At 49.6% G+C, this 13,444-nt stretch overlaps 1 protein-coding gene across 1 annotated transcript in view; it reads right to left on the bottom strand.

Annotated features, from left to right (window-relative positions):
• Clec2l (C-type lectin domain family 2 member L) overlaps positions 1-11,007 on the bottom strand; it is a 14,577-nt gene extending 3,570 nt beyond the window's left edge. The window contains exons 1-2 of the mRNA XM_031381602.1: positions 10,665-11,007; positions 424-498 (exon numbers count right to left, since the gene is read on the bottom strand). Of these exons, the coding sequence (XP_031237462.1) occupies positions 424-498; positions 10,665-10,845 (256 nt within the window). The 5' untranslated portion in view covers positions 10,846-11,007. The remainder of the gene's footprint in view (positions 1-423; positions 499-10,664) is intronic.
• Between the last annotated feature and the right edge of the window lie 2,437 nt (positions 11,008-13,444).

Genomic DNA, 13,444 nt, shown 5'->3' with positions numbered 1-13,444 from the left:
TGGGGGTGGGGGTGGGGGTGTATTGGGGGATGGAGAGATGGCCTGAGATTAAGAGAGCTTGCTGTTCTTTCAAACAATCTGGGTTCAATTCCCAGCACTTACATGGCAGCTCGAACCTGTCTGCAGCTCCAGTTCTAGGGACCCCCATACCATCTTCAGGCTACCTACTCTTGGCCTACCTGCTTTCTAAAGATTGGAGAGCCTTTTAACCAGCTCAGTGGTTAAAAGCACAGGCTTCTCTTGCTGAGAACCTGAGTTTGGCTCCACATGGACTGTATAATTTTAGACTACAATTATATTAACCTGCCACTCAATTTCTAATTTATTGTCCCTACACACATACCCGTGATATGTGGGGGAATTTATTTAGGGACTAGGTGTGCAGAAACCACACTGCTAACACACTCTGACATGCACACTCACCCAGGATGCTCATCACCACCAGAATGGCAAACAGGAGGACTGCAATGGCTCCCAGCAGAAGGCGTGTGGTGGTATCTAAGGAGAAGTCAAATGTGTCAGTATCGGCTGCCACCCTATTGCCAGGTCCTAACAGCAAGAGCCTTGTGCGGTGGCGAAGTGGAAACTCAGGAGTTCTTCGGAAAGTCAGTTGGATGGTTATTTTGCTGGGCAAACAAGTGAAGGAATGTTTTGTTGAAGTGAACACAGGTGTGAAAATCTAAGGCGGACTCGTGGAGGAATGTTTCTCTGAAGAAGACACAGGAGAGAGGATGTTCTGCTAAAGCAAGCATGTGAAAGGACATGTGATAAAGGATTCTTGGCTAATGACACCCATGTAGTGGTCTGCCTTGCATTGCATAGTGAACTGCATTTGTAGGGATTCCATAGAAAGAAAAACTTCTGCAGCACTCCACCAAAAAACTTCTGGTGGAATGCTGCAGTTTCTTGCCACTTCGAAGGACCTGGGCTGATTGGATGCACATCAGCAAGACCCATGCTGTGGCAAGGCACATGGAGGGCACATGATGTTTGGAGGGTATAAATAGGACTCCACAGAGTGATGGAGACAGGGTTTGGCTTGCTGGGACAGCTAGCTGTGCAAGGCTTGTGGGTCTCATGTCTTCACTGATCTTCGCTTCCCTGAGAGAGGCACAGCTAAGAACTTCTCCTAGTGTTCCTCTGAGTCTCTCCTGCTGACTTGAGCCAAGGCTGAGGTCTGGCTATCTCTGCTAGATCATGTCATTGCTGTTGCTAACCCAACTCTACAGAGCTGGACTGTTGATGTATCGTGAAGTGTTTGCAAGTGGACTGAGCTGCCACTGCCTGCTAACCTGTGAACTGAACTGCAAATTTCCAGACAACACAGACAGTTCAAAAGAACCCCAAAGAATCTTTGTAAACAGGTCCACTTCCCCATATCCTTTCTTTCCCATTACCTCTGGTGGGTGGTGGGCTACAAGGGAGGTTAAAGCATTTAACAACCATCATTAAAAATAGGATTTGAAAAAAAATTAGAGTGGAACTAAGCAAGGGCTGGAACCAGCCCTCAGGGTGACTGTGGTGTTGCCTGGATTTGAGAGCCACACTTCTGGACCATGGCCCCAGGTCTGTCATTCCTCCTGCCCCCAGCCTTCTTCCATGGCAGTACAGCTTTCTGACCTAGACGCTCGTTTGCCCTATGACAGGGTCTCTGCTCCCCAGGTCCTCCTCCTCAATGAAGACCTCCTGCCATCCGGCCCACCCTGTGCTTGTCACCCCACACACCTCTAGGCTCTCCTTATCTACGTTTATTTCCACTTAACAGGGGTTTTTTGTTTGTTTGTTTGTTTGTTTTGTTTTGTTGAGACAGGGTTTCTCTGTGGAGTACTGGCTCTCCTAGAACTTACTCTGTAGACCAGGCTGGCCTTGAACTCATAAGAATCTGCCTTCCTCTGCCACCCAAAGACTAAGATTAAAGGTATGTGCCACCACTGCCTGACCTAATATTTTTTTATCTTTTTTATCTTTCTTTTTTAATTATTTATTTATTTTATACTCCCTATTTTTTATTCCCTCCCACCCCCATCTACCCTCATACCTCCCTACCACCCAGATGCCATACCTCTTCCCTATCCCCCTGTCTCAATATGGATGTCCCCACCCCACCCTCATGCCACCTGACCTCTAAACTTCCTGGGGCCTCCAGTCTCTTGAGGGTTAGGTGAATCATCTCTGATTGAACACAGACCCAGCAGTCCTCTGCTATATGTGTGTTGGGGGCCTCATATCAGCTGGTGTATGCTGCCTGTTTTTTTTTTTTTTAATCTTAATAAAGGAAGCTTTTTAGAACTAAAACATGGGGTCTTCTTTTCAAGATTTGTATTGTGATATGTAGATTTGATTGTGGTATGGATCTTGTGAAATACATATAGCACATCATTAAATTTGCCATTTTAACCATTTTAAGTGCTCAATAAATAGCATTATGTAGCCAGGCTTTCCCCATTATCTGTTTGCAAAACCTTTACCTCTGTAAGCAAAGGCTCCGCACCCACTAAACAGGAACTCCCCTGCCCATGTCCTAGCCACCATCACTCTGCTCTGTCCCTATCCATTTGTCTGTCCTGATGATTTCATGAGTGGAATCTCACCTTTCTTCTTTGGTATCAGGCCCATTTCACTTAGCATATTCTCAAGACACATCCATGCTATGGCATGTAACAGAACCTCACTCCTTTTCTTTGGTTCATTAGTTCATTATATGGTCTATCCATTTGTGACAGCCAGATTTAATAGTCAACATGGTACAGTCTGCATCGCCTGGGGAGAGCAATTCAGTGAGGGTTCAGTGAGGGATTTCCTAGATCAGGTTGGGCATATCTGTGAGGGAATCGCTTTGGCTGTGTTCATCATTGGAAGAAGAACCATTGCCCTGTGGGTGGCACTCTTCTCTGGTTTGGGCCCTGCTTCAGGACAGGAAGTAGGGAAGTAGGGAATCATACAGGAGTAGAGAACATGCACTGAGTAGTAAGCATGGATGCATCTATTTCTCTCTGCCCTTGACTGCAGATGTGACCAACTGCTTCAAGCTCTGGCCTTGACTTCCCTGCTATAGTGCACTAGAGCCTGGGCTGTGAGCTAAGACCCTTTTCCCAGGAGTTATGGCAGATTGTATCTATCTGTCTCTCTGCCTGCCTGCCTGTCTATCTGTCTCTTTCTGGTGTATGTGTGTATGTGTGTGTGTGTGTAGTGTGTGTGTGTGTGTGTGTATGTGTGTGTGTGTGTGTGTGTGTGTAGTGTGTGTATGTGTGTGTGTATGTGTGTGTGTATGTGTGTGTGTGTATGTGTGTGTGTGTGTGTAGTGTGTGTGTGTGTGTATGTGTGTGTGTGTGTGTAGTGTATGTGTGTGTGTGTGTGTGTGTGTGTGTGTGTGTGTGTGTGTGTGTGTGTGTGTGTGTGTGTGTAGATAGTAACTGCAGGGGCCAGAAGATGGTGAATAACATACATGATGGACAAATCTGTTGGAGCCCTGGCTTCTAGTTCTTTGAGAGTCCATGCCTAGGAGTAGAACTGTTGCATAGTAATTCTGTGTAACAATTTGAGGGATCACCAAACTGTTTCCCACAGTGGTTACATTTTACATTTCTATCAGCAACACTCAGGAGTCCCAGTTCCCCACAAGCCAGCACCTGCTGTCTTCCATTGTCTGGTCATTGTTACTCTATGACATGCTTGGAGGTGTGGGTGCCTCTTCTAAATTTTTTGGCTTGGCATTTTCTACTGTCTTCTACTGTCTCGGCCATTAAATGTGCAGATACATTGGTGGACCTCACATTGGTGCTTATGAATTCAGCATGTGAATATTGGGAGGAAATTACATTCAATCCAAAGCAATTGTCTCAAAGATGCAGCATCTGGACCCTTCTGACCTGCTCTAGTCTGACTGGTCACCAGCTGCCAGCCTGGCTGGAGTCTCCCTGAACCAATGGCCTGAGAGTTTCTCTGCCAGGATTCTATGTTGGTTTCTTCTTCTTCCTCTCCCATGTCTGCTCTTTTGTAGTTTTCGCCTTCATCTTGATAAAGCATATATCGCAGTGCCTGCCCACAGAGGAAGTACAACAGGGGCAGAGAGATGACTGGGTTGTGAAGGATGTGAACTGTTCTTACAGAAGACTTGAATTCAGTTTCAGCACCCAAGCCAGGCGGCTCACAGCCACAAGTAACTCCAGAACCAGATCCTGATCCACCTCCTTCTTCTGGCCTCTGCAGGCACTCCATGTGCATGCGCGCGCACGTGTGTGTTTGTGTGTGTGTGTGTGTGTGTGTGTGCTATAACTCCAAACAAATTTTATTAATCCCCATGGTGAATAGTACCCTGGGCTAAGTATTATAGATTGGAAATCATTCTTCAGAACTTTGACACAAACACTTCTTTTGAGAGGCCTAGCTCTCTGTTCTCACCATGAGACATTTTATTTCAACCTCTTAACGTGCTTCTACCCAAGAATTCCATCTTGCATGTCACACAGTTGTTGGTCATAGATATTTCTATCTACTCCAGTGGGCAACTGATAGTCCCCTTCAACCTGGACATTCCTATCCTTCAGTGCCAGAAAGAAAAATTAATTATATTATTGATTATTTCTTCTCTTTCATTCTCTGATTTCCTTCTGAAAGTCAGTCTTCAAATGTTTGAGATCTTGGATTGGTCTTCCTCTTTTTTCTTCTCCTCTTCCTCCTCTTCTTCCCCATCCCCATCTTCTTGTCTCTTTACCTCTGGTTTATTCCTGGGAAGATTTCTTCAGCTCCATCCTCTCACCCTTCTACCGGGATTTTCTTTTCTGTAAGATGATTTAAGGTGTATGGGGTTTGCTCCAGCTGTGCCATGGTGGTCCTCTCTTAAAGCAACCTGTTCTTGTTGTAATGGCATAGTGCTTTCTCTGAAGATACTACTGAGAATTATTTGACAAGAGGAGAAATGGGAAGAATGTCCATTCCTCTCTACTGAGTGAGTCTGAGCTTCTTTCAAAATGTTTACTCTGATTCCTGGAGGTGCTTGTATTGTTCATGCTAAGGCAGGGGGACTGAAGAGTTCACTGGAGCCCGAGTTCACTGTAGGAGCACAGCAGGGGTCAACACTAAGCTGCCCTGGGGCCTATACTGGATTCCTCTAGAGGCTTTCCCTGGGCTGCTCAGGGATCTATGCTGGGCTCCTCTACACTCTACACTGGGCTATATCAGGGTCCAACAGTAGTTTCCTCCGGGGGTCTATGCTTGTTTCTTCCAGAAATCTACACTGGGCTCTACCAATGGGGTCCTCACTAGGCTATTCTATAGGGCTACAATGGATTCAGCTTGAGACCTATTTAGAGATCCACCAGGGTTTACACTGTATTCCTCCTATGCTAGGACCCACTAGAGGCCTACAAGGCTTCTCCAAGAGTCTACACTAAGCTCCTCCAGGGATCTATACTCAATTCCATTAGGAGCCTATGATGGGCTCCATCGAGGTCTACACTGGGTTTCTCCAGAAGACTATGCTGGGTTCCTCTCAGGGACTAAGTTACATCTCTTGGGGGTCCATGCTGAGTTCTGCTGGGGTCTACACTAGGTTCCTCCAGTGGAGTACACTGAGTTCTTCCAGGGGTCTTTGCTAGGGTTCTCCACTGGGGTTCTTCAGGGGCCTATTCTGTAGTCTGCAGTGGATTCCTTGAGCAGTCTACACTGGTTTTCTGTAGGGTCCAACCTGAGCTACAGGCAGAAACTCTGCCTGTGTGCACCAGCAGTCTGGGTGGGTGGCTTCAGGCAGTGTGAGAGCAGAGGCTCCTGAAACCTGGAGCTCTGGCTCACTGCTTTGCTGTCCTCAGAGTGGACACAGCCCAGCCTTTGACTCCTGGAACTATACAACACCACAGTGGAGAGCACATGGCTAAGCATGCCTCCTCCTCCCCTTTCAAACCTGTGTACTGAGGATGTACAGTGTGCATTACATACTGGGGATGAGGTCAGAATCTGAAACCATGTCCCAGGCTTCGTACCCACACTTTGCTCCATTCTGGGTGTGGACACATAATGAAGTTACCGAGCATCTATTCTGTTCCACGTTCTTCATCTCAGAATAAACTTCTCAGGTTTATGGCCTACCCTATCTGCAGGACCATATCTGCACACTCAACCAACTCCAGATTGAGATGAGAAAAATGTGCATCAGTCTTGAGCACATACAGACTTTCATGTCATATTGCTCTTTCTTTAACAGTACAGAACAGCAACTAAGGAACATTTGCACTATGCTTGATATTATAGTGAATCTGGAGACCATTAAAGTATATAAGATATGAGCAGATTCTATGCAAATATGCCATTTGGACTCAAGCACTTGAGCATTCTTGGGTCTTGGGGTCTAATGAAGGTTCCAGGTACTGGTGCCCTATGGCTGCTGAGGGAGGAGATGTGTGTCTGACATGGTGAGTTCTATGCACCACCACTATGACCACCAGTCTTAAGCTCCTTTGTATTAGAACTATCTTGAGTTCCTTTGGGTTCCTAAAGTAGGACTCAACCATCGCTTGGCACAGTTCAGACTGAAATTTGAAATACTACACTGAATGCAGTGTTTTCAGATAGCCTTAAAATTTATGTGGGTTATAGAAACTCAGAAGAAAAGGAGGGTCTATACATGTATACCCACTGTCACCACAACTGAAGAGCCTCCTCTCTTCTTGTGGGGATGCTTCCTCTCAACACTGCGGTGTGGGCAGAAGGACGCCCTAGGACTCTGGACACCATTCACTGGGTGCCTCCCTGAGGCCTGGGGTAGGCAGCTGGAGTCAATGTGGTGTCTGTTTCCCAAGACCTCATACCTAAGTGCCATCACCTGGGTGGCTTCAAAAATAAGGTGCCCTCTCATAGCTATAAGAGCCAGAAGTGCAAGCATGCAGGTTTTAGCAGAACCACTCTGCCTCTGAAGCCTCGGGGGAGCCTTGCTTGAGTCATCGTAGCCTCTGGTGCTTTGCTCAAAGCCCATGACTTTATCACTTCATCCCCATTCATCCTCAGCATACGGCCTTCTAGGCTGTGGTTGTGTTTGTCTAAGGACACCAGTTCATACTGGATCGAGCCCACTGATTCCATTCTGGTTTCCTCTTAAGTAGTCGTGTCAGCCAGAGCTACAATTCCACCCGAGGGCACATTCTGAGGTTCTAGGAGTTAGATCTCACTAGGGCTCTTGTGGTGTGAGTGTAGTTCCACGGTTCACAAGCATCTAACTGGATAATTATCCCACTGTGCGGCAGCCCACCTACATAGCCTGGGGTTTACAGGTGCCGGTTATCTGGGCTTCTAAATGCATTAGTATTAGAAGCCTGGAAAATGCTGACTCTTCATACCAGATAGACTCTCCCCTCTACCCATGTTCTAAAAAAGACCCACAGAGCTGATATCTAAACCATCCGGGACACAGCCTGCCCAGTGTAATCCTGCCTACTTAAAAATGCTCAGATGTGGAGCTTGGTAATTTTTTAAATTTTAGGTAGCTTTTGCCAAATGCATGAGTGTGGTTTTGATCAGGAAGTTGTGGGTTTGTGCCTAATAAAAAAAACTTTCAACATTAAAAATTCAGAATTGGTGACCACTGAGAAATCTATACAGCTTGAAGTATGCAGAGTCACTCTGTCCCCTCTCTTACCCAGAACACTGTGCCCCACTCTCAGTTCCAAAGCTAGAAATAGCCCTATCTTGAATCACCTTGAGGGTTTTCAGACCCCAGCAGGGCTCTCTGGGTTTGGTTTTATCAGCCTTCACTGGATCACGCTCACAGCCTTCCCAGGCCAACCTGTCTGGTTTCTGTTTACAGCACTAACTGTTCGCTGAGGATGGCCCTCTGGACCCCAGCCTTCTGACGGATGCTCTCCTCAAGCTTTGAGGAGGGAGGCATGGCAGACTCCTCTGAGAGGGCAAGAGAGGAGGAGAGCTGTGTGTTCAGAAAGTGCAATGAGAGGCTCTCCAGTTAGCCCCTCTGAGCCCAGCATCCTTGGTCACACAGGAAGGGAGACAAGCTTTTCCTAGCAAAGGGAACCAAATCCCTTGGCGGTTTCATGTGTTAGTGGCCAGTGTGTCCTTGAGTGAGACATTCAACACCCTCACTCTCCACATCCTCTCCAGGGCTGATGCACTCACTAAGGGTGGAGAGGAGAGTCAAAGTGTAACCAAAGCCCACACCCTGCCCCATAGGTGGGTCTCAGCAGCATGGGGCAAGGATGAAGGGACAGGTACCTCTGAGGACTTGGCTATATCATTTCAGAAGCTTCCCCCACTTTCTGTCAAGTGAGGGGCCAGACTAAGCAGAGGCTGCAAGTCCACTGGGCCCCCAGGACCACCCACAGGGTATTTCTAAGTGAACTGAAGTGAGGGGCAACCTCAAGTCAAAGGACTCCATCAGAGTAAGCTGGTCCTCCCTGTTCCCTGGACTCCTCGCCCAGACTGTCAGGTTCTTCATTCAGGGGGCTGGGAAAGGAGCCACCACAACCGAACCTACACTCCAGACCTTTCTCTGATTAGCACTGTGAGGTGGAAATCTTGACATGATTCACAGACGAGAAAAGTGGGGCTTAAATAAGTGAAGCCTACCAGCTGGGACGGTAGCTCATGTTAACCATCTCTCTGTACCTCACCGAATTGACTCTGCACCTGTTCCTGGATCTCTGTGAGGGCTGGATATGCTCAGGGCTTAAGATGGTGTCTTAGCACCACAGAAAGAACAAGCTAGCTCAAAGGTCCCATACAGTGGCAGCCACTGGTGAGGACAAGTCCCAAGCCCTGGGCTCTCCTCTTTGGATGGAGGGAAGGCACCAACAGAACTAAAAAGTCCTCTACAACAGTCAACAGGCCATTACACCAAGAGCCAGGGTGGTAGTGGTATGTGTGTGTATGTGTGGGGGGTGTCTTTTATGTGTACCAGAGACCAAAAGAGGAGCAATGGTTGTATCAGTGATATCAGTGATGTTAGTTCAGATGGCACAAGGCTGGACTACAAGAAAATGACAAGAAGGATGGTGTGCTAGACCACCACAGAGAGCTTCTTGCTTCCCCCCATCCCAGTGTGTGTCCAGCAGATGGGCAGGGTCAGTCAGCCACAACAGCAGTAGGAAGGACAAGAGTCAATATATTCAGGGCCAAAGAGAAAGCCAGAGCCAGCCAGCCAGCCACATTTCCCTGAAAGAGCCCTACCCAGTGGGGTTAAAGGTAAAAGTGGGTAGAGCTGACCCTTTCAAATACTTACCCCCCCCCCAAAAAAATAAATAAATACAGACTAGAGAGGGAGTGACCTAAGAAATACCATTGGTAGGAGGCAAACTTCGGTCACAGGGAAAAACCCAACCACTAACCAGAAACACGCATCCCAGAAGCTCCCAGAAGCGTTGGTTGGCCTTTATCCCACCCAAGCTTCCGGTGGTCCTTTATAATGCCTTGCATCTGGGGAAACTGTCTCGCCTCCATGGCTCCTAAGCACTGTTAGGCTTCAGTAGACTCTCACAGCCCTCCACAGACAGAGCCTAGCCCTGGCACACAGACTTCAGCCAAGGGTTCTTCAGGCTCTGCTGCCCCATCACCTATCTGGGCACAGGTGGCTTTGTCTCTTCCAGGCCACCACCCACCCTCCTCACTGACCAGCTTTCCACGGCAGGTCCTCCCCATGCCGATCTGCTGTCTTAACCCCTCAACAGTTCCTTCAAACGAGGAAAACAAGAAAAAAAACGTCTGTAGCCTGGCCTGGGTGGTCCCTCAGATATCTCTCTCATATTCCCTATCTCTCTCTGTCTCTCTCTTCTGTCTCTCTCTGTCTCTCTGTCTCTCTCTGTCTCTCTCTCTCTCTCTCTCTCTCTCTCTCTCTCTCACTCTCTCTCTCTCTCCCTGTCTCTCTCTCGCTCCATTCCTCTTTTCTCATGCCCTCATCAGCACCCAGCACCCTAGGGTTCAGTTATCCACAAGGGACTGGCTAATTCCAGCCACCCCAGTCGTTCTTTGACCTGGCGCACCCTCTTCTGTCCGTTCCACGCCCTCGAAGGATCACTTATGAGGAGATGCCCCCCTTGACCCTGCCCCTAGTTAATGCTACCCAGTTCCTACTAGGCAGAAGCATGAGAATACCTGGAAGCTAACCCTCCCTGTGTCCAACTCCTGCATCTCCCGAGCAACACTCCTAAAAGAGTTTGTGAAATGAATGAAGTTTCTTCCCTCAGTGTCTCCTAGGATAGCCTGAGGTCACTCCCTGAGCCAGTATAACAAGCAGGAATCGGTGGCATCCCCAAAAGGTCCTCTGGGGTTTCCTCTCCATCAGCCCCAGACACCCAGCAGTGCGCCCCTCCCATCCCCACAGGGCGCAGGCACCACCTCGGAGAATCAACGCTTTTGCTTTCATGAATTACTTACTAAATGTTTTCTCTACTAGAGATTCAGGCCACCACTCAGGTGCTTCACGTGGGACCCAACTAAGGTTTGGAGCATGAAGCGTGCTCCAAGGTCAAAGAGGGATTTGGCAGCAAAGATTTGTCAAAGCAGTGACCTGAGGTGGTCCCCGGGGACCCCTTCCCCCTCCCTTAGTGTCATCTGCCTTCCCTGATACGAACGAATCCTCCAGATCGTCCCTCCGCGAGCTGTCAAGGTGACTGGCCACTTCCTGGGACCTGAGTCGGGGGCCAGGGGATGGAAGGCTGCGCGCTTACCCTCCAAGGCCGCCTTCCAGCTAGTGCTGCCCTCGTAGCCCGACCCGGATCGCCTCAGCAGCCCCTCTGGGCCACGGGCCTCTGCCTCTGCTGGAGAGCGGGGCCTGGGCGCAGCGGGAGCGGGGCGAGCGGCTGGGGGCGGCGGGCGGGTGCGCGCGGGGGGCTCCCGGGCCGGCTCCATGCCGCGACGCGCGCGCGCTCCTGCACCCGGCAGCGGAGCCCGGCCCCACGCGCACTCCGCGCTGCGCGCGCCCCGCGGGCCCCCCAGGCCGGCTCGGTACTCCTGGACCGCGGCGTCCGCAGGCCGGGGCTGAGCCCGGCTCCCCGCGCCGAAGACGCTCCGGTCCCCGCCGTGCGCGCCGCAGCCTGCGCGCCGAACCCCGCGCGGGGGAGGAGCCCGGACTGCGAGGGAGCCGCGACCGCGGGCGGGGTTGCGGGGAAGGAGGACAGCCCAGGTCACCGGCTGGCTCCGCCACCCGCTCCCGCGCAGCTGTGAGCCAAGGTGCTCCTCCTCCAGAGTCAGCTGCTGGGCATCTTCTAAAGTGGGGGGAGTTTCCCCAAGACAAGGACCTGGGAAGGCTGCTCCTGGGGTGTCCTGGAGGCAGAGAACAAGGATGGGGGCTGGGACTTGCCCCTCAGATTCTCGGCGGTTAAGAGAAACATTGGCACCGCTGAAACCATGGTCGGTCCAAGGGGACAGGGCCAAGAAGCGCTGCAACCAGGGAGCCATACCGACCATCTGTTACAGCTCAGGGACTTTTCTCCACATTTTGGTTTAAGTATGTTTGTACATGGGAGCCGGAGGTCTTCATTGGGTATACGCAGCACTCTCCACTTTTCCTTTCTTTTTTTTTTTTTTTTTTTTTTTTTTTTTTTTTTTTTTTTTTTTTTTTTTTTGGTTTTTTGAGACAGGGTTTCTCTGTAGCCCTGGCTGTCCTGGAACTCACTCTGTAGACTAGGCTGGCCTCGAACTCAGAAATCCGCCTGCCTCTGCCTCCCAAGTGCTAGGATTAAAGGCGTGCGCCACCACTGCCCGGACACTTTTTCTTTTTTAAACATAGGATCTCACTATGAAGCCCTAGAACTCGCTGGATGGCCTCTGACTCATAGCCTGCCTCTGTCCTTCAAGTGCCGAGATTAAAGTACACCACCACCACCACATACCATCTTTTTTTTTTTTTAAGCCAAGTTCCCTCACTGATCCTGGGGCCCACCAATTCAGCTAAAGTGAGTTGGCCAACCTGCTCCCTGGATAGGTCTGTCTCTGCCCCCCACTGCTGGGTTTAGCCACTTGACACCAGCCCAGCAATGGGCACTGGGGATCTGAACTTAGTCCTTAGGCCTATGCTACAAGCACTTTTCCTACTGAGTCATTCCCTCTGCCTCTTTTCTGGGATTTTTGAGACAGAATCTCACTTATAACTCTGGCCTGGAGCTCTCACTAGACCAGGCTAGCCTCCAGCAACTGTCCCCCTGCCTTTTCCTCCCAAGTGCTGGGATTACACTCATGTGTGATCACAACCTAGCTAAGCTGCAGGAACTCGTCAACTGGTAGCTCACACCCTTCACAGCCAGCTGAGGATGAACTTAAGGAAGCCCAGGGCACAGCTGGGCATGGGAGCACAAGCCAGTCATCCAACTGCTTGGGACACAAAGAACTGAGAGTTCGAGGTCAGCCTGGGTGGGCTACATAGACTGAGGCCAAACTGAAATGTATAGTGAGGTTCTCAAGAAATAACCAATCCAAAGAGCTAAGGGAATTTCTGAAGCAGCCATGGCAGATATGTGGTTGTCATGGAGATGTGAGGCATCTCATCAGTCAGACCTTTCCTATTCTCTACTCTGACCTCTAGGGATCGACCATAGCCTCAGCCTCCAGCATGGGTCATTCTCCCATCCCACCCACCACCATTTGTGTGTGTGTGTGTGTGTGTGTGTGTGTGTGTGTTGGTCATGATGTGTCTTCACAACAGAAAAGTAACTAAGATACCATACCTAGTATGCACAAAGCCCTGGGTTCTATCCCTGATACCTATTAACTGAGTGTTATTCAAGGTTATCCTTGATTACATGGTAAGTTCAAGGGCAGTCAGGGCTAAAGACCCTGATAATGATGGTGATGGTGATGGTGGTGATGGTGGTGGTGGTGGTGATGGTGGTCATGGTGGTGGTGATGGTGGTGATGGTGGTGATGGTGGTGGTGGTGGTGGTGGTGGTGGTGGTGGTGGTGGTGATGATGGTGATGGTGATGGTGGTGATGGTGGTGGTGATGGTGGTGGTGGTGAAGGTGGTGATGGTGGTGATGGTGATGCAGGAGTTGCGATAAGAGGAGGTGGAAAGTGAATGTCAGGCATGGGAGCCGTTGCCTCTTTAGCCTCCTGGATTAAGACTGGCCATTTTCTCTACTTTAGCTCTGAGAACATTCTCTACCTCTCTAGAGAAGCCCCTAAGTGGAATACCAACCTCAAAGCTGCCAACCTCATCATATTGGTACAGGAAGCACCAAAGGCATTAGAGCAGGTTAGGCCATGACCACAATTACAGGAACGTTAACTTTAGAATCAGGCACATGCAGCTTTGGAGCAGAGAGTCAGAAAGAAATCTCTTACTGTGAGTATTTGACTAAACTGACGTGACAAGGACAGAGTAGCTCAGCTGCGGCAAGGGGGCTGACTTAGCAGTGTTCCAGTCCTGACCTGCAGACTTCAGGGTCTGACCCAAAACAAGGACCCAGCCTTTGGAATCTTCCCAATCCCTGATGGATCCCTTCATCCCAATAC

This window comes from Mastomys coucha, unplaced genomic scaffold, assembly GCF_008632895.1.
Source record: "Mastomys coucha isolate ucsf_1 unplaced genomic scaffold, UCSF_Mcou_1 pScaffold20, whole genome shotgun sequence".
Lineage (NCBI taxonomy): Eukaryota > Metazoa > Chordata > Mammalia > Rodentia > Muridae > Mastomys > Mastomys coucha.
The sequence above is the reverse complement of the archived record's forward strand: the minus strand, read 5'-3'. Positions and strand labels throughout refer to the sequence as shown.